The sequence below is a fragment of the Macaca nemestrina genome, chromosome 19 (assembly GCF_043159975.1).
Source record: "Macaca nemestrina isolate mMacNem1 chromosome 19, mMacNem.hap1, whole genome shotgun sequence".
NCBI lineage: Eukaryota > Metazoa > Chordata > Mammalia > Primates > Cercopithecidae > Macaca > Macaca nemestrina.
In genome coordinates this window covers 37,232,048-37,253,854 of record NC_092143.1, presented here as the reverse complement: position 1 = coordinate 37,253,854, position 21,807 = coordinate 37,232,048, and the positions used below count along the sequence as shown (strand labels likewise).

Sequence of the window (21,807 nt, the reverse complement as noted above, 5' to 3'; positions counted from 1 at the left end):
ACTGTGGATTTAAAATTTTTTCTTGTAGGGTTTTTTTTTTCTTTCCTGTACTTTTTTTTAGGTAACTTGTCTGAACGTAATCTGCAGAATCTACCTCCCCTGGGTTCTGTAGCCACTGATTTCTCTGCTCAGTGTTCTTTTTTTTTTTTTAATTCAAATTTTTATTTTAATATGGGCTTCTGGGAAGTTGCCCATGTCTGTATAGTTTCATGGTTAGCCAATGTTTGGCAAAGGTTCTGCTCAAACACTACAGTCTGGAAGCTGTCTGCCTCTGCCAGTGGATAAGTGTATGGGTTGGAAAGGACTTAAAATATTTAGGTCATTTTCCCATACTGCCCAAAGTAATTTATAGATTTAGTGCTATCCCCATCAAGCTACCACTGACTTTCTTCACAGAATTGGAAAAAAATACTTTAAATTTCATATGGAACCAAAAAAGCCCACATAGCCAACACAATCCTAAGCAAAAAGAACAAAGCTGGAGGCATCACACTACCTTACTTCAAATTATACTGCAAGGCTACAGTAACCAAAACAGCATGGTGCTGGTACCAAAACAGATGTATAGACCAATGGAACAGAACAGAGGCCTCAGAAATAACCACACATCTACAACTATCTGATGATCTTTGACAAACCTGACAAAAACAAGAAATGGGGAAAGGATTCCCTATATAATAAATGGTGCTGGGAAAACTGGCTAGCCTTATGTAGAAAGCTAAAACTGGATCCCTTCCTTACACCTTACACAAAATTTAACTCAAGATGGATTAAAGACTTAAATGTTAGACCTGAAATCATAAAAACCCTAGAAGAAAACCTAGACAATACCATTCAGGACATAAGCATGGGCAAAGACCTCATTGACTAAAACACTGAAAGCAATGGCAGCAAAAGCCAAAATTGACAAATGGAATCTAATTAAACTAAAGAGCTTCTGCACAGCAAAAGAAACTATCAACAGAGTGAACAGGCAAACTACAGAATGGGAGAAAATTTTTGCAATCTATCCATCTGACAAAGGGCTAATATCCAGAATCTACAAAATAGTTAAACAGATTTACAAAAAAAAAGCAAACAACCCCATCAACAAGTGGGCCAAGGATACGAACAGACACTTCCCAAAAGAAGACATTTATGCAGCCAACAGACACATGAAAAAATGCTCATCATCACTGGTCATTAGAGAAATGCAAATCAAAACCACAATGAGATACCACCTCATGCCAGTTAGAATGCCGATTATTAAAAAGTCAGGAAATAACAGATGCTGGAGAAATAGGAATGCTTTTACACTGTCGGTGGGAGTGTAAATTAGTTCAACCATTGTGGAGGACAGTGTAGCGATTCCTCAAGGATCTAGAACTAGAAATTCCATTTGACCCAGCCATCCCATTACTGGGTATATACCCAAAGGATTATAAATCATGCTGCTATAAAGACACATGCACGTGTATGTTTATTGCGGCACTATTCACAATAGCAAAGGCTTGGAACCAACCCAAATATCCATCAGTAATAGACTGGATAAAGAAAATGTGGCACATACACACTATGGAATACTATGCAGCCGTAAGAAAGGATGAGTTCATGTTCTTTGCAGGGACATGAATGAAGCTGGAAACCATCATCCTCAGAAAACTATCACAAGGATAGAAAACCAAACACCACATGTTCTCACTCATAAGTGGGAGTTGAACAATGAGGACACATGGACACAGGGAGGGGAACATCACACACCGGGGCCTATTGGCGGGTGGGGAGCTGAGGGAGGGATAGCATTAGGAGAAATACCTAATGTAAATGGTGAGTTGATAGGTGCAGCAAACCAACAGGGCACATGTATACCTATGTAACAAACCTACACATTGTGCACATGTACCCCAGAACTTAAAGTATAAAAGAAAAAAAATTAGGCCGTTTTCAAGTTTTTCTTGAATTTTAATTTCTGCTAGGCCCTCTTTATCTCCCCGTGACGTGCATGTAGCCCTTTCAATGAGTGTATGGAGAGCTTAGGCCCTCTGTGGCCTTCCGTTTATTTGCATGTAGCCTCCTAGTCAGCTAAGGTTGTGAGGGGAGCCTATGTAGTCCCTCTTTGGTTCTCTCATTTCCAAATCTCCTGGTGACATTTCTGGCTGGTCCACTGATCTGTCATTCACCCCAACCACAACTAAAGCCTCAGACTAGCAGAGCTGTGGGATCTTCCCATTCATTTCCTATCAAGTTTGCTCATTTTACTGGCAATGTTGCTAAGTGTGGGCTTTTGCCCTCTGCCTCAAATCAGGTCTGTCTCCTCTAGAAGTGAAACTGCTGACTTTTGCAGCCTTCACCCTGTACCAACTGAGGTATGTAAAGGGGCATTCGAACGGTCCCAGACAATGAAGTCCCAGACAAAGTCTCCTACTTTGTTAGCTAACATATAGCAGCTGTTCATAAATCAGTACTACTTACTTTGTTTGCCTTTGGTTCATTTCCAGATTTCCACCAAAATGATTGTTTTTGACAATGTTCAGTTTTATAGTAGCTTTTTGAGAGCGGATTTTCTGACCATATCACTGTACTATAACCAGAAATACCATATTTCAAATCTTTTGAAAAATTTTAACCATTTGGTATTAATGTTGAAATGTCTTAATTTGTTATATAATGTCAAGATGCCCAGTGATACTTATTTAGGATTTTAATTTCTTAATCTCAGCAATATAAAATATATTATGCTCTTAATATTAATTATGTTTATTATCTTCTTAACATTTTATTTAGGAAATTATGATGTGATGACCCCAATGGTTGATATACTAATGAAACTTTTTCGAAATATGGTGAATGTGAAGATGCCATTTCACCTTACCCTTCTAAGTGTGTGCTTCTGCAACCTTAAAGCAGTAAATACTGCTAAGAGAGGGCTTATTGATTATTATTTAACGCCATCATTATCAACAACTTCATGCTCTGGCAAGCACAGTTTTGTAAGTATACTCTTTTTTGTTCAGTTTTCTAAGTATACCCTTATGGGATTTGTGTGGTTAAATTACAAATCTACGTGCTTGTCTTTTTGATAGAGTTTAGAGATTCTTTTGGGTGATATTGTTTAGGTAATTAACTTGTTTACAATACCTATCTTACGGTTGCTGGCCTTAAATATACTGTGATCTAAGAAGAAAACATAAGCATCACTGGATAAAAGAGAGAACCATTATGGAGGTTCTCTATTTTGGAATTGTTAACACATTTTATAAAAATATGTGCTCTATAAAAATATGATGGATTAGCTCATAAGTATTAAAATATTTTCAGGTATTAGAAGTCACATCTTTTTGTCTTTTAGCTGACATATGAGTTACCAGTACCTTTCCCACGATTCTTTTGTTAAAGTATTTACATTTTCTTGGTTTTGAAATAGTAGTGAATGTTGATAGCGATATTGATAGAATTGACTACTGATTTTACAGTTGTAAAGTTAACAGTGTGACAATAGAAAGGCAGAGGCCAGTCACATTTTCAGACGACTAAAACAAAACCCCTTTACTAATAGACCACTATTTAGTAAATGTGGGTTACCTTAAAAATAATTATTTTTTACTAAATTGTTCATGCCTATAATTAACTCAATTTAAAATACTTTTTTGTTTGTTTTGTCAGTATAATTTTAATAACCTTTTCATTTTCATTTAAGTTTAAAGTGAGAACAGTATAGTGTATGCAAATAGTGAATTAATGGTGTCTTCAAATTACTTTTTTCTGTGACCCTTTTTATTCCATCTATTAAATTTGAAAAAGTGTTTTCTGTTTACATTTTATTCGGTGAAATTGGAATTAAAAGTGCTCACTTATAGTGGCATTAGAGAAGTAAATATAAGTGAAAGTACCTTGTATATATTTGTCACACAGTAGGTATTCAATAAATATAAGGGCCTGAATCTTTTCTACTCCTTTTACTTTTTTGGAGTTCATATTGTGTTGATGTTTACTGAGTTATATTTGACTATGTTTATATTTTTATGCTGCTTAAAACTAGAGGAGACATTTAAATGAAAAACTATGGGAAAATTACACAAGTTAGAGTTGAAAATGTCTTTAAATTTTTATATAAATATAAACTCGTACTATATCTTGATGATGTTGGGTTTTTGTTATAGACTTTTTAATCTTTTTGTTAAAAGTTACCCTTTAGAATAATAATTTTTGGAAAACTAGCCCTTGATGCTGTATGTGTATGTTTTTCTGAAAAATACCCTTAGGTGAACTTGTGTTCTCTAGGCCACCATTCTTGTATTTATAGAATTGAAAGTTTGGTTGCATGATTGTTACACTCTTCCCAGGTCTCCAAATGCATGTTTACCTCTGTCTCGGTGCTATCTAGGAAGGAAACCTCTTCCTGGAATAGTGGGTAAAGATTCACAAAATAGTGTGACTAATTGTGGTAGTAGATCTCTAGTTATTTGGAACAGACCACAAAGAGTTGAATTTGCTGAGTAGGTTAGAAACATGTCAGATAATAGCTACAGGCACATAGCAGCAGCAGGGATATTTAAAACATATCAGATATCTAAATTAATCTGTTATTCTTGTGTTCTAGAAAATGAAAGACACTCACATGGAAGATTTTCCCAAAGACAAAGAAACAAACTGGGATTTCTTACCAAGTGGAAGAATTGAAAGTACAAGAACTAGGGAGTATCCACTAGATACCACAAATTTTTCTAAAAGAAAAGATATTAATGAATTCCCACTCTGTTCACTTCCTGAAGGTGTTGATCAAGAAGTCTTTAAGCAGCTTCCAACAGATATTCAAGAAGAAATCCTTTCTGGAAAATCTAGGGAAAAATTTCAAGGGAAAGGAAGTGTGAGTTGTCCATTACATGCCTCTAGAGGAGTATTATCTTTCTTTTCTAAAAAACAAATGCAAGATATTCCCATAAATCCTAGAGATCATTTATCCAGTCGCAAACAGGTATCCTCTGTATCTCCTTGTGAACCAGGAACATCAGGCTTAAATAGCGGTAGTTCTTCTTATATGTCTAGCCAAAAGGATTATTCATATTATTTAGATAATAGATTAAAAGATGAACAAATGAGTCAAGGACCTAAAGAACCTCAAGGATTCCACTTTACAAATTCAAACCCTGCTGTGTCTGCTTTTCATTCATTTCCAAACTTGCAGAGTGAGCAACTTTTCTCCAAAAACCACACTACAGATAGCCATAAGCAAACAGTAGCAACAGACTCTCATGAAGGACTTACAGAAAATAGAGAGCCAGATTCTGTTGATGAGAAATTTACTTTCCCTTCTGACATTGATCCTCAAGTTTTCTATGAACTACCAGAAGTAGTACAAAAGGAACTGCTGGCAGAGTGGAAGAGAACAGGATCAGATTTCCACATTGGACATAAATAAGCATATTCAGCAAAAAAGTCTGAAAATCTAGGGAATACCATTATTTTCAGATTAGCAGTTTATTAAGCTCTTCTATATTAAAACACTAATAGATATTCAATAATGGAGTAAACTGTTTGAGATAAAGCAAGAATAGTTGCAGGAAGTAAATTCTGGCACAAAGCATAAAAATATAACAGAAGAAATAATGTAAAATACTATCTTTTCTGTCTAAAGCTGTTTTATATTGCTTTTCAATAAAAAGAATACATGGTCAACCTAGAATATTTTTCATGAATTGGTGGGGAGATGTATATGCTTGTATATAAAAAATAGCCAAATCGTTGCTATGGTAAAGGACACATTTTTTTTTCCTATGATATGTGGAATATCTCAAATGCAGCCTGTTAGGATATAACCAAATAGCAAATCCTACTGCCAACTAACCTATTAAAAATATAGACAGTTTTGACTAAAGTACATTACATTTAGTATGTTGACTTTTAAAATACCAAAGCAATTTATATTCAATTAATGCTTCTTCATACACCAATAATCTACCACAATACACAGCACACAAGGGCCATTCAATAAACATTGAATGAATGAATGAATGGTTTGGCTAGGGCCAGGGTGGGGAGTTGAAGTGAGAGAACAGTGTATGTTGTAGAGAACAGTGGTAGAAGGAACTCTCCATGCAAGTAAATTAAGGGAAAGATGGACACCAGAAATGCAAGGTGATGGGCCTATAAGCATACTGGATAATGGAAGAAGTCCATTTCTTTCCAGCTAGTTTGAAGGGCCTAAAAGCACTGAGTTACATGTTTTTGTATCTTGCCTACATTTGGAGATGATATTAGGTTGTCATAACAACCACAAATATAGACCATTACTAAAATGGTGGACGTCTTCCTTCTCCCATTGTTACTGTCTTCTTTTGCCTGCTAAACTAAAAATTGGATATAAGATTGAGAATGTGTTATATAATTTGCAAGACATAGAGGATGTTTATAGAATATACTAAAGTATCCCCCAGCACCAATATGGGAGTATCATGGTCTCAAGTTTATAATTTTTGCACATATAAAGAAGAGACTTTAAAAATAACGTACACAAATGTGAACCAAAGAGTAGCTTAAAAATACTTTCTTCTAGATCTGAAATTTTCTTTCCTTTTTTTTTTTTTTTTCCTGGAGACAGAGCCTCACTCTGTCGCCCAGGGTGGAGTACAGTGGCGCGATCCCAGCTCACTGCAACCTCCATCTCCCAGGTTCAAGCAATTCTCCTGCCTCAGCTGGGATTACAGGCATGCCCTACCACACCCAGCACATTTTTGTATTTTTATTTTGTATTTTTAGTAGAAACCACATTTCACCATATTGGCCAGGATATTCTTGAACTCCTGATCTCAGGTGATCCCCCACCTTGTCCTCCCAAAGTGCTGGGATTACAGATGTGAGCCATTGTGCCCGGCCCCAGGTCTGAAATTTTAACTTAGTTTTGGATTCCTTGGAATTTGAAAATACGCTAACACAGAAGATTTTAAATAGGTAGTTTGAGGTTATCAAGAAAAGTAACTTGGAGCAAGAACATCAGAAATTGTTCACCATGCAAATATTTAGTATTCTGAATCAAGGAACATAGTATTTTTTTACATGAAGTATTCCAGTAAGGTAATTAAACTTATGGAAGGGATATATAACTTTTTGTAAATAATTCATTAAAACATTTTATAATCCTTGTAATGATTTCAGGAACTTCCTAGAAGGGTCTTAAGAAAAAATGGCTAAGTAAACAAAGTGAATGGTTTTGTCCAGCTTAGAAAGAGAAGGTAAAATAGTTAAAAATACATTTCATAGATTGAGAATGTAGGGGCTGTGTCACAGTTATGCTACTTATTTTGTGGTTTTAAGTTAGTCTCAACATTTTTGGGTCTCAGAATCAACTTTTTATGGGATCTTTTTTCTCTGTTTTTAAGATTATCTCTTTTTGATGTTTTGCAAGTTTACTGTATTATTTGGAAGTGCGAATTTCTTTTTATTCTTAGCATATACTGGCTTCTTCCTGTATTTTTAAATTCATGTTCTGTAAAATTCTCAATCACTAGCTCTTCAAATATTTCTTCCCTGTTCTAGGACCTTATACAAATGATAGACTTTCTTACTGTATCCTTCATGTATTTTAATTTCTCACATTTTTCATCCTCTTGTTTCTTTTTACTGCATTTTGGGTAATTTCATCAGCTGTATCTTTCTGTTTACTAGTTCATTTTTCAGTAGCATCTCACCTGCTGTTGAAAACTGATGGTTTTAATTTCAATAAATATATTTTTCATTTGATTCTTTTTAACTTCCTATTTACTGATTACAGTCCCTTGTAAGTCTATTTCTAATTTTTAAAAGTCAAATATTTGATATTTTTGATAATTTCAATATTTTAAGTTTTTATAAGTTTACATTTAAGGTTATTATTTATTGCCTATATTGTGACTTATTTCCTTGAGTATGTGTTAATCCGTGAGAAGACAGAGGACCTAAGTTGTGTGTTTCCCTTCAGTATGATTTGAGTTCGTTGCTTCTCTGGGTGAGGTGGTACAAACTCCTTGGCATACTCTATTCACCTTTGAGGATCCTGATTGAATGCCAATGCCTTGTCTTAAGTTTAAGCTCCCTAACCCTTACTACTAGCTGAAGGTTTTGTCTCTGCAGGTCAATTGCAAACTAACAGGCCGAAGCTATCTGCCTTCAGGGATAAACCCCATCTTTCAAGCTGTCTTCTTGCTTGATGCTTCCTGCTGCTTTCTTGCTTTTGTTTCAGCTCAAGTTTTTTTTTCTGTATCTGTCTTGAGTGTAGAGGGTATTTTTTTTTTCTGTTTCTGTCTTGAGTGTATAATATAGAGGGAGTTTCTGTCTTGAGTGTAGGCCTGGAGATTTTCCCTATATGGTACAAACCAGCAATGAATTAAGAGGTCTGTTTTCTCCAAGATCTAGTGTTTTGTACTGGGAGAACACTTTTAAAAAGTGTCTATTCCACTGTAGTGCCAAAGTACAAATTTATTTGGATTTATTTTTTGCCATCTTATTTTTTACCATATTTCTTTTTCTATGTTATGCTTCTTTCTCACCTTTATCTCTCCTCCTGTCTTTTGGTATCAGCTGGATTTTCTATTTAATCATATATTTTTCCCTTTACTGATTTGGAATGTGAATGTTACAAGTACTTTTGATTATCCTTAAACATCTAAAAATGTTACCCTCTTTCCAAATAACACAAAGGTATTGAAATAACATTAATTCTAATGAAATTCCACAGGTTCTTTATTGAATCTCCAAATTGGATATTATTAGTATTTTATATAATCAATGTTTGTTTAGATTTGCCCAAACGTTTATCTTTTTTGATGGGACATGGTGGGAGCTTACCTTTTTTCTTGTGTGTCAGATGTTCCTTCTAGGTAAAATTCTTTATACTCTCTGAAATTATGTCCTTAGAGCTTTAGATTTAGAACCGACATCTCTTGAGCTGTTCTAAGATAATATCTTTTCCTTTGGAGATGTGCAGTTTTTATTATATGTCTAGCTGTAGATTTATCATGGATTTAGGTTTATTCTGAATCTGCAGATTTGTGTCTTCCATCAAATCTGGATTGTTTTCAATATTAAAAAACTTCTATTTTAAAATCTGTATATAGAAAGGTACATAAGCATAAATGGACATGTTAATGAGTAATAGTAACAACTGTGTAACTACCCAAGTCAAGAAATAAAAGATATCAAGTAATCAGGAAGTCCAGTGTTTTCTCTGGGGTTTCATTACGTAGGCATGATTTATTAAAATCTTTACTGTGTGATTGAACTTAATCTCCAGCTTCCCTCCTCTACCTGGACATCAGGCTGGCTCAAAGTCTCAACACCCTAATCATGGTTATTTTTTTGACATGTGCTACCTCCATCCTAAATCATCTTGTTAGCATTAGCTGTCTAGGGCCCACTGTGGGTCACATCATTAGCATACACTTTCAGGGCTTACCATGAATAATGAAGGCACTCCTGTTGTTGAGGAAATTCCATGGGTTTTAGGAGCTCGGTGTCTAGGAACGCTGAACGAAGACCAGACCAATTGTACTACAGTATCTTTTTTTTTTTTTTGAGATGGAGTCTCACTCTGTTGCCCAGGCTGGAGTGCAATGGTGTGATCTTGACTCACCACGACCTCCATCTCCCGGGTTCAAGTGATTCTCCTGCCTCAGCCCCCTGAGTAGCTGGGATTACAGGCAGCTACCACCACGCCTAGGTAATTTTTGTATTTTTAGTAGAGATGGCATTTCACCATGTTGGTCAGGCTGATATTGAACTCCTGACCTCGTGATCTGCCCACCTCAGCCTCCCAAAGTGCTGAGATTACAGGCGTGACTCACTGCCCCTGGCCCTACTATAGAATCTTTTAAAATGAGTTTTGAGATGTCTTATGGTCCCCAAAGTGATCTACTTTAGTAAATATATGTATGACTTGACTGACAATGTGGTTATGCTCAGATAAGGCCATTGTAAATTGAAAGTATCATGAGTTAAATACATTTAATGTATCTATGAAACATCATAGCTTAGCTAGGCCTACCTCAGACATGCTCAGAACAACTCACTTTGGCCTACAGTTGGGCAAAATCATCTAACACGAAGCCTGTTTACAGAGCCTGGACTGGGTGGGGTGGTTCATGCTTGTAATCCTAGCACTTTGGGAGGCCGAGGCGGGTGGATTGCCTGAGCTCAGGAGTTCGAGACCAACCTGGGCAACATGGTGAAACCCCATGTCTACTAAAATACAAAAAGTTGGCGTGGTGGCACATGCCTGTAATCCCACCTACTCAGGAGGCTGAGACAGGAGAATCGCCTGAACCTGGGAGGCAGAGGTTGCAGTGAACCAAGATCGCACCATTGCACTCCAGCCTGAGTGACAGAGCAAGACTCCATCTCAAATAAAACAAAACAAATATAAAGCCTGTTTTATAATAAAATGTTGAATATCTCATGTATCATGCTGCATTTCAGTCACTGAATAGAATTAACAGCAGATAGTACTGGAGAAAAAATTAGTACACTTGAAGACAGAGCAATAAATTATTCAGAAGGAAACAGAAAAAAAATAAACAGAGCATCTGTGAGCTATGAGACAGCTTCAAGCAGGCTAATATATGTCTCCTCTTATTACTCCCGGGTTCAAGTGATACTCCTGCCTCAGCTTCCCAAGTAGCTGGAATTACAGGCATGCACCACCAGGCCCGGCTAATTTTTTTGTATTTTTAGTAGAGAGAGGGTTTCTCCTTGTTAGTCAGGCTGGTCTCGAACTCCCGACCTCAGGTGATCCGTCCACCTTGGCCTCCCAAAGTGCTGGGATTATAGGTGTGCGCCACCGCGCCTGGTCAGTATATGTCTTATTCAAGTCCCCAAAGAAAGAGTGTGGGAGATGTAAAAAATATTTGAAGAAACAATGGAGAAATTTTTCCAAATTTGAGGATAACTATAAACCCACAGGTCCAAAGAGCTTGGCAAATCCCAAGTACAATAAACATGAAGAAAACTATACCAAGGAATATCCTAATCAGAGCTCTTAAAACCAGTGATAAACACCATCCCTTCAAAAAGACATACTATTAGAGAAAAACAAGCAAAACCAACAATTTTGAAAACATTGGAAGCCAGAAGACAGTGGTCTAACATCCTCAAATGAAGTAAAGAAGTGGGGGAAAAGTCTGTTAACTTAGAATTCCAAACCCAGCAAAAATATCTTTTTTTAAAAAAGTAAAATAAGAACATAAGGCATACATATGAAAGAACTCATGCCCAGTAGACCTACAGTATCCATAAAATTAGAGGAAGTCCAACAGGCAGGAAGAGCACACCAGATGGAAATACAGATCTACATACAGAAATAAGGAGCACCAGAAATGTAGGTATATTTAAAAGCTTTTTTTGTTTCTTATTTCCAAGTGTCTTTTTAAAAGTTGGCTATATAAAACAAAAATAAAAATTATTAAAAATACATTGGAGGGTTACAATGTATGTAGGAGTAAAAGGTAACAATAGTACAAAGGCCAGGAGGGGAAGTATATAATTTTAAGTATATAAATGGTAATATATTATTGTAAGGCCCTTAAACTAAACATGAAGTGGTGGGTTACAGCTTGAAGACAGACTGTGGTAAGTTAGAGATGTATAATATAAACCCTAAAATAACTACTGAAATAGCAAAATAAGTTTTAATAAATAAGATAGTAAAGTCAAGCTGCATATTCTGTATTAGTAAAGCTTAATTAATTTTCTGAAAAAATAAATATAAATATAAATATAAGTTGTACTACTTTATTTCTGCACTCTAGTGGAACTTCTTTGCTTTTTTTACTATAGATACTGGAATACCTTTCCAGATGCCTTTGCAGCCAGATGTGAACAGTGTTCCATTTCTGGCTAATGAGATGTAAGCATCTTTGTTGGTGTATGGGGGTTCCCAAGAAAGCTATGAAATAGGACTAAACTCAGCTAAAATATCTTTTGCCTTTCACTCTTTTTCTTCCTGCTTAGAGCACTGGTACAGTGCCACCAGAGAGACAAACGCTATAAGCTAAGTATGGCAGAACTGAGTGCTGTAAAGAGCATTGGTCCCTAATGACAGTATTAGGCCATCATGTCAGATCTCTACTGCAGACTCCCAGACTTATTGTATGAGATCAATAAACCTCTCAACATTTATGTCCCCTATAAATCGTATTTTTGTTGTTTGCAGCCAAACATTTTCTTAACTAATATAATAATGTCCCCCCCCCCCGCCATGGAATCTACTGTTCTGATTCATTAATATTATGTGTCCAAAATCATGGTAGAGAGGGGACATTGAAAAGGGACATGGGGCATAAATAGTCTTGATAATTTCTTGGTAAGACTATTTATGACTATATTTAGTTAAATATAAACATTTTTGTTTTGGTAAGTCCACTAATGTCTGAATATCTGAAAGTATTGGAGGAGTTATATGGTAAGAAAGATAAGATTTATAGAAAAATCTAAGTTCAGAATTGTTAAATTATTTTTATTTGTCATATTATTTGGATGCCAGTATTACTTACCTTTAAACCTTTCTGTTTTATGTGATAGTTATTATCATATATGGTACCTTCTGCAATACCTAGCTATTTAGAAGTAATCGAAGTGACAAAATGCCATAATATATGGAGATGATGACAGGACAAGGAGAAGGAATCAAAGATACAGTACCTGGTATTATTTCCTTTTAATTTGTTTGCTATTATTATTTACATTTTACCTTAAATAGGAGACAGGTTAATTAAATATCCAATTTTCCTATCTGTAAGACAAAGAAAAAACTTATGTTTGGCTTTCTGATTTCAAGATTTTTATCTTTCTTGGGATATATATTTTATAAAATGTATAATTTGGTTATTTGTATGTTTATGAAGTTTAGGGGTGGCTAAAAGGCTCACATTCTTCTAAGAGTAAAGTCTAAATTGGAAAATAGTAAAAGTTGCATACTCACAAAATTAGGCATATTCTAAATCATAGTATAACTACAACTTTAATTATGTCTCCCGAACATTCAGTAGAAAAGGGAAAATAACACTCAGAATCCCAGTAGATTTAGGAAGAGAGTTGGGAACATAAGACAGTCTCCCTTTAGTTATGCTGCTCTTTTAAATTGTAGTGGTTTTTTATGTGCCTTCCAGCTTCTCCCCCACTGTGCCCTTCTTCTTCCCACAGGTCCCCAATCCCCAGATTTCTGTGCATCCTCTCTCATGCAAAGAAGGCTGGAAGACAAACTTCTGAAGCTAGAGGGTGATTACTAAAGGAGTTTGAAGTGAGTGCCATGAAAAGACCTAATTACTCTTAATGAGAATGGTATTTCTGTATGTTCCCACACTTGAATTTTGACCGCCTTTATTTAGATACCACCAGTTTTACATGCACTCATTTATGCGTGTTAATTCTATGCAGTTTTATTGCATGTATAGATTCATGTGACCACACCACAGTCAATGCACAGGGCAGGTTTATCACAAGGATCCCTCCTGCTACCCTTTCAAAGCGACAGCCACTTTCTTTCTTCTCCTCCCACTACCTCCCTAACCCCAGAAACCACTAATTCTGTTCATCTCTATCATTTTGTCATTTCAAAAATGTTAAATAAATGGAAGAATGCACTATTTAACCTTATGAGATTGGCTTTTTTATTCAGTATTATTCCCCTGAGATGATTCCAGTTGTTGTGTGCATCGATAGTTTGTTCTTTTTATTACTTAGTAGTATTCTGTGTATGGATTACCACAGTTTAACTCTTCACCCATGTGGGTTGTTTCAAGTTTTTGGCTATTTGGAATAAAGCTACTATCAACATTTGTGTACATGTTTTTGTGTAAATGCTTTCATTTCTATGGGATGAAGAGTACAATTGCTGGGTTGTACAGTAAGTATTTGTTTGATTTGCAAGCCACTGCCGCACTTTTCCAGAGAGGCAGTTACCGTTTCACATTTCCAGGTGCAATGTATGAGTGATCCATTTTTCTCCAAATCCTTGCCACCACCTGATGTTATCACTATTCAAAAAAAACTTAGCTATTCTGGTAAGCTTGTACTGATATGTGCCTTTACCTAATGGCCAATGATGCTGAACATCTTTTGATATGGATATTTTAGTGAAATGTCCATGTCTTTGTCCCTAATTAGATTGTTTCTTATACAGTTGAGTTTTGAAAGCTCTTTATATATTTTAGTTACAAGTACTTTGTTGGAAATGTCTTGCAAATATTTTTTTTCCAGTCTATCGCTTATCTTTCCATCATCCTCTCAGGTCTTTCACGTAGTATACCTTTTTTTCTTTTTTAACTTTGATTAAGGTCAATTTGTCATTTTTTTCTGTTAAGAATCATGATTTGGTGTCAAGTGTAATATCTCTGCCTAGTTGTAGGTTCTGAAAATTTTATCCTGTGTTTTTCTTCTAAATATTTTATAGTTTTATATTGTGCATATAGCTCCATATTCCATTTTAAGTAAATTTTCGTACTTAGCGTAAGGTTAGATCAAGGCCTATGAATGTCCAGCTGCTCCAACACCATTTGCTGAAAGGCTGTTCCACTGAATTGTTTTTAAACCTTTGTCACCCATCAAAGGTGATTTAATATACTCACGAGAACAGTTTATTTTTACCCATTCCAATGCTCTTTTCTTTCTGAAGACCTCTGGATCCTATTTAATCTTCATTTTTAGCAGGCAGTCCTGCTGTTCAGGTGTAGTATGAGGACTGGGTGGATGTGTTGGTTTAGCCTTCCATTGGGCCCTGCCATCACCACTCTGGCAAAAGTAGAGCACAGACTGCCTCTCATTGCAGATGGGTGAGGTGGCAGTTCAGCTCCCCTTCTGGCCCTGCTGACATCCTCCTGGCAAAGGGGGGCACTGATTTGCACATCCTTTTTGCTTCCCAGTGGGACTGGAAGCTTACCTCCCTAATGGAACCTGATGACACAGGGGAGGTGACAAGGAAATGGAGTGCTGCCTAGGCCCGTGTCCTACCTCTTTGTTTCACCTTGTTGATACCCAGGTGGGAATGGAGGCTCAGATCCCTGCTGAACCCTGCTAACACCAGAGAGGGTATATTAGTTTCCAATGGAAACTATAACAAATTTCCACAAATTTAGTGGCTTAAAAAAACAAATTTTTTGTCTCATAACTCTGGAGGCCAGAAGTCTGAAAGCAGGGCCACACTCCTTCTGAAAGCTCTAGGGGAGAATCCTTTTTCACTTCTTCCAGTTTCTGGTGGCTCCAAGTGTTCCTGGGCTGTGGCTGTAAAACTCCAGTCTCTACCTCTGTCTTCACATGGCTTTCTCCTCTTCTCCATGTCTCTATCCTCTGTGTATCTCTTATAAGGACATTTGTTTTTGGATTTATGGCCACCAGGATAATTCAGGGTGATCTCATCTTGAGATCTTTAATTATCTTTGCAAAGACCCTTTTTCCAAATTAGGTCACATTCACAAGTTCCAGGGATGTGACATGGACATTTTTTTTGGTGGGTCACTGTTCCCACTACACCCTGATGGAGGGTGGGGATAGAGGCTTAGCATCCTGCTGGACCTTGGTGACTCCAGGGGTGGGAGTAGGGGTGGGAGAGGGTAGTGAAGCTCCCTGGTCACTAGTCTTTCTTTGCACTACCTAGTTGCTATGGGTTGAATGTCCCTCTGCTTTTATGAATGGATTAATGTTACTATCACAGGAGTGGTTTTGTTATAAAAGTGAGGTCTCTCTTGCTCTTACTCTCATGCCATGTGATGCCCTCCACCATGTTATGATGTAGCAAGACGGCCCTCACCAGATGTCGGTACCAGGCTCTTGGACTTCTCAGTTTCCAGAATTGTGAACTAAATACACTTCTTTTCTTTATAATTATTCAACCTGTGGTATTCTGTTATAGCCACAGAACATGGACTAAGACATTGGTTAAGTCTCGTTGCTGCCAGCTAGGGGTGGAAGCTGTCTTTGTCACTGGACTTCACTCATACTACCTATATTACCTCCTGCTTCTGCTGAGTGGAAGACAGAAAATCAGGTCCCTGCTTGGTCAGTCTACATCACCTGGAAGGGCAATCAGTGCTGCCTACATCTGCCAGGTAGAAGATGGGAGATTAGCTCCCTGCTCAGCTTTGCAGACACCATAGGATAGGGGTGTGTCAGGGCACTCCCATCTGCTTCTGTGGGATGGGGGTGGGTAGGATGGAAAAGTATCTCCTTGCTCTGCCACACTGAAACCATGGGGGTGGCTTGTAGGTTGATGCTTGGCTGGTGTAGGGTGGGCATTACAAAAAAGGGTTTTTGTTCTGTTAGGCGCCTGGTCCTATGACTAGGAGGAGAAGGCTTTTCATGCATGCAGTTGTGTGTGTGTGTGTGTGTGTGTGTGTGTGTGTGTGTCTTTCCCACCTGGGATATGTGGGAGGCAATAAGGAAACCCAGAGAACTCACTGAATGTCATTCCTTAAGTCCCAACGTCCATAGATAGCTTGCTGCATTCTTTCCACCTATGCTTGAGTTTTCCTATGCTTGTTTGTTGTGTTATGTGCAGGGTCTTTAAGTTTTAAGAGGAAAGACTTGGGAGGAATGGGCTATTGCATCTTGGCCACATCAGAAATTGTTTGATGACTCATTCCATTTAAAATTCTAAATGTCATTAGTCATACATTTTAGTGGAATTCTTTTCAATTTTTATGTTCATTTTCCCCACAATTCTCAATTTAAGCAGTAAGTGAAAGAAAAACATTTTAAAGTATATTTTAACCTTTAGTTAATGCTGACCTCTGACTGTATCTGCTTTCTTATTGGTTCTTATACAGAGGATTTTACAGGGACAAAAGCAAAAGATGAAAATATGCTAATAACACTTGTTATTTAACATCATTCTTATGTGAGATTAAAAACTGTATTTAATGCCATATTCTTGTACAACTATGAGTTCTTATTTTTATGAACTATCTTCAGCAATGTGTACAAGAATACTGTTTAGAATAGTTTAACAGTATTATTTATGCATGTTGACTTAGAAGTAAACTGCAATAACTACTACACATGATTTTATAGCAGAATGGCCTCATTTCTTCTTTTGGTATCATGAATGACTATTATGACGAAATCCACGTCCTGATGGAGTTTTGTGTGCCTTTATTCCATCTTTTGCATTGAGGATGAAGTTTACTAAGTTGGAAGGCATGGTTTTTTCAATTATTGATGGGGACAATTTTCCTCTCATTTCTGTCTGGACAAACATCACTAGTTTGGAATATGCTGGGTTTCTGTAAGCAAAAGAAGAGTTAAAAAAAAGATAAGAAATTTTTAGATTTACCTACTGAATTTACAGGTTTTTGGAGAGCAGGATTCTTATTCACCATTGACATACTTAAAAATTGTACTTAAAAATATTAAGTGGCTAGAATATTTCTTAAAACCTTCAGTTTTAGGCACCCTTTTCTTTTTGTCATTTTACTGACTTTTAAAAATTCTAACAGTAATGTATGCTTATTATGAAAATTTAAACAATATAAATTTTTCATAATTAAAGAAAAATTTCCCTCCCTTATTTCCCTTATCCTGTTTCCCAGAGATAATCACTGTATATAGTTTTAATTGTTATCTTTTCAGGTGACTGTCTATATAGATATGTGTATATATATATACACACACATATACAAAGACAGCATACATCTGTACATAAATGAATATGTACTCCAGATATATAAATAGAGTTTTATTTTTTTAATGGAGACATTTTTCTGCAACTAGTTTTATTTTTATCTTATGAACTTCCTTCTGTGTCTGTACATACAGATCTACTTAACTGTTTTTCATGGCTACAGACAGTATTTCTATTCTATTTAACAGTCCTTTTATTGACTATCATTTAGGTTGTTTCTCACTTTTGGCTACTGTAAGTAAAGCTGCAATAAAATATCTTTGTAATGTATCCATTTATGCTTTTTTTTTTTTTTTTTTTTTTGAGACACAGTCTTACTCTGTTGCCCAGGCTGGAGTGCAGGGACGTGATTATAGTTCACTGCAGCCTCGAACTCCTGAGTTTAAGCAATTCTCCAGCCTCAGCTTTCTGAGTGGCTGGGACTACAGGCATGCCCAATCATGCCTGGCTAGATTTAAAATTTTTTTTAAAGAGACAGGGTCTCATTATGTTGCCAAGGCTAGTCTCAAGCTCCCGGCCTCAAGCGATCCTCTCACTTCGGCCTCCCAAAATGCTGGGATTTCTGGTGTGACCCACCTCACCCAGCCCCATTTACACTTTTATAAATACTTAGAATTTCTAGGTCAAAGGTTTTTGCATTAAGCTTTTTGACATGTTAATTCCACACTGCACTCTAAGTGGTATTTTATATTCTAGCCCACCGATCTTCACACTGGGGTAGGAAAGGATGAATACTTTTAAGAGAATAAGTTTTCAAATCTCTAACTTCCATATGCATTTTTTCCTTAATCTGATGTGTAAATATGTCTCTGATGGAGATGTGGGCTTTTTCTTTCCTATCAGCCTGTTCAAAATCGCCCTTCTCTTGCTTTATACAACAAAGGCATACCTGTTATCCACACTAAATAGTACTATGGTGCTTTACCTTGGTATGTAAAAATCTTTGAGATGCTAAAGGGAAAATCTGAGTAGAAGCAGATTGAGAAAAAAATCTTTTCCAAGTCATGCCATTTTTTTTTTTTTTTTTTTTTTTTTTTCAGTAAAACTGAAGGATCTAATTGAGCTGTCAGCTGACAGGTCTTTTTTTTTCCTTTTGAGACAGAGTCTTACGCTGTCACCCAGGCTGGAGTGCCGTGGCATGATCTGGGATCACTGCAAGCTCAGTCTCCCGGGTTCAAACGATTCTCCTGCTTCAGCCTCTCGAGTAGCTGGGACTACAGGCATGCGCCACCATGCCTGGCTAATTTTTGTATTTTTGGTAGAGACGGGGTTTCACCATGTTGACCAGGCTGATCTTGAACTCCTGACCTCAGGTGATCCACGCACCTCAGCCTCCCAAAGTGCTGGGATTATAAGTGAGGGCCACCATGCCTGGCCAGGTCTTTTTTTAATGATAACTATTTTTTGATGATCGGTCACTACATAATTTATGGTATATAGGCCGGGCGCGGTGGCTCAAGCCTGTAATCCCAGCACTTTGGGAGGCCGAGGCGGGCGGATCACAAGGTCAGGAGATCGAGACCACAGTGAAACCCCGTCTCTACTAAAAATACAAAAAAAAATTAGCCGGGCGCGGTGGCGGGCGCCTGTAGTCCCAGCTACTCAGGAGGCTGAGGCAGGAGAATGGCGGGAACCCGGGAGGCGGAGCTTGCAGTGAGCCGAGATCGCGCCACTGCACTCCAGCCTGGGCAACAGCGTGAGACTCCATCTCAAAAAAAAAAAAAAAAAAAAAAAAAAAAAATTATGGTATATAATTCATAAATTTTTATATAAAAATAAAATAAAAAATATTTTTATATAATTCTGAAATTTATTTTTATTAATTATTATTAAATCAGAAATTATTTAATTGACAGTGCTGGAATTATACTCTCCATTTTAACACATTTATGTTAATAAATTTTCTTCAGTTTTCTTAAAATGAAAGCACCACTAGACTTGATATTGAATGCTGTCTTATCAGTAATATACACCCACAGTTAAATGAAATGAGTGTAATGGTTAAAAGCGTGGACTCAGGAACTAGTCTGCCTTGGTTTGAAACTGAGCTTTGCTATTACCTATATATAACCTTCAGATAGTTAATCTCTTTGGGCTTCCACTTTCTTTCCTGCCCATTGGGCACAGTCATACTACCTACTTTATGGGGTTACTTTGAAGATCAAATGAGTCAATATATGCAAATTGTTTATAACAGTGCCTAGCACATAGTAAGTGCTATTTCAGTTTTGCTAATAATAAAATATGTGTTTCTAATAACAGTTTGCACTATGTTTAATATTTATATATAAACATATTTTTAATTTTGATCAATATGTAATGATAACTTAATCCAGAAGGCATATATATATTTGTAGTTGTTAGACAGTAGAGTTATGGGAAGTAAAACAAATTTTAAAACTTTAAACACATGTCATTTTTGCAAAGAATTAGGATGACTATGAAATAATTCAAACCATAAAATATATTCTATTAGAATAAAATTATATGAGGGGAAAAATAAAAATGTGAGTTCAAGGAGGAAAGGAATGATGTAAGTTTTCTGACTGTTAAAAGTTGTATTTATTTTAAAGTGAATAATTTAATGGTGGGTTTCAAGTTATGGTATTTATAATCTACTGGATATGTTTATAAGGATGATATAACCATTTTTTTTAAAAAGTCAATGTTTAGCACATGCTGGGAATTGTACTTTTCATCAATGTAATTTACTTTTCATCAATGTAATCCCTATGAAAAATTTTAATGTCAACTTAAAAATGTGCAAGGGAGAATATAGTTTTATAAAATTTTCAAGGAAGACGACCGTTCCAACAAATAGCGTGAGTGTCCATTTTCTTATACTTTTCTCCATGCAAGGTTTAGACTATTTTTACAGTGCCTCAAATGGCTAGATTGAGAACAGAGTAGTTCCCTCTTATCCTCTGTTTCACTTTCTGCAGTTTCATTTACCTAAGGTCAACCCATTCCAGAAATAAGAAAAATTCATAAGCCTTAAATTGCATATTGTTCTGAGTAGTGTGATGAAATCTTACATCATCCTGCTCTGTCCCACCCAGGATGTGAAATCATCCCTTTACCAGCGTATTTAGGCTGTATAGGCCACCCACCCATTAGTCACTTAGTAGCCTCCTTGATTATGAGATCAAAAAACCATGGTGTATACATAGGGTTTGGTACTATCCATGGGTTTAGACATTTACTTGGGGTCGTGGAACATATCTCCATGGATAAATGGGAACTGCTGTCCTTACTAGTAGTTTCTATGGTCTTAAATCTTTCTTTGTGTTTACAATGGCTTTACACACATAAGAAAGCCTTTCTAATATTTACTGGAGTGCACTTCTGCATTGACAAGGTGCAAGAAGGGGACTTGGCCAGTGAAGCACGCTTTAAGGTGTAAAATTTTCCAACTATAGTCCGTGCCAGTGGTTGATTACCTTGCTGAATTGGTGTAATTACCCTTCATTTGTTTTGTTTTCTCCTGCTATGGAGAATAAAATCTTGGCCCTAGATTCAAAATTGACAAATGGGTAGAAAGACCACGCATTGTTATTATTATCTGTATCAACAATCCTGTACATCAACGTGAATAATTGTGAGGTTTTTTAGTTTTCCAATTCAGTAGAGGAAATGTTAAGGAATACAGGTCCAAAATTTAATTTCATTTGGGCTTCCTTCACATACATTTTTTTTCTTGTACTGAAACATTTATATCTAACCAATGCATCTGTTTTCATGTGCCAATATCTTTTACTCAATAAAAAATCATTTAGCAAACATTAAAACTTAAGGAACTTATGAAATGATATACATTGAATTAGAGTATATGCTTTTACAAAATATGTATATTTTATGCTGCCATTTTATCCCAAGGCCACCTTTAGGCAGTGACTCATCTCTGATTTCTTCAGCTTTTCTTTTATCTGAATGTACCTACTGGATCTCATTTTGCAGGTATCTGCTCTTAGTAAGTAGTCCATTGGGAAGAATTCATTCAAAGTAAAGCATTCATTACTGATAAATGTGTGTTATAATTCTAGGAAAGTTTATTTTTAATTCATAAAAGTTCCTTAATAATTTACAGAAATGACTCTAATGGAGAAATAGAAAATATCAAGGAAGCTTAACTGCTGGGAAATGTTTGTGTGTGTTTGATTGTTCTCAGAAACCTCAGATCATACTTTATA

The 21,807-nt window shown here is 36.4% G+C and overlaps 2 protein-coding genes across 19 annotated transcripts in view; one reads left to right on the top strand and one right to left on the bottom strand.

Moving 5' to 3' along the window:
* LOC105489428 (DNA polymerase iota) overlaps positions 1-9,157 on the top strand; it is a 29,432-nt gene extending 20,275 nt beyond the window's left edge. For all 4 annotated transcript variants that reach the window (XM_011754251.2, XM_011754253.3, XM_011754252.3 and 1 more), the window contains 2 exons: positions 2,764-2,969; positions 4,580-9,157. In XM_011754251.2, coding sequence (XP_011752553.1) covers positions 2,764-2,969; positions 4,580-5,398 — 1,025 coding nt within the window. In that variant the 3' untranslated portion in view covers positions 5,399-9,157. The remainder of the gene's footprint in view (positions 1-2,763; positions 2,970-4,579) is intronic.
* A 7,519-nt stretch (positions 9,158-16,676) lies between these two features.
* Positions 16,677-21,807, bottom strand: part of LOC105489431 (StAR related lipid transfer domain containing 6) — a 38,310-nt gene continuing 33,179 nt past the window's right edge. For all 15 annotated transcript variants that reach the window (XM_071085294.1, XM_071085297.1, XM_071085301.1 and 12 more), the window contains one exon: positions 16,677-17,219. In XM_071085294.1, coding sequence (XP_070941395.1) covers positions 17,036-17,219 — 184 coding nt within the window. In that variant the 3' untranslated portion in view covers positions 16,677-17,035. The remainder of the gene's footprint in view (positions 17,220-21,807) is intronic.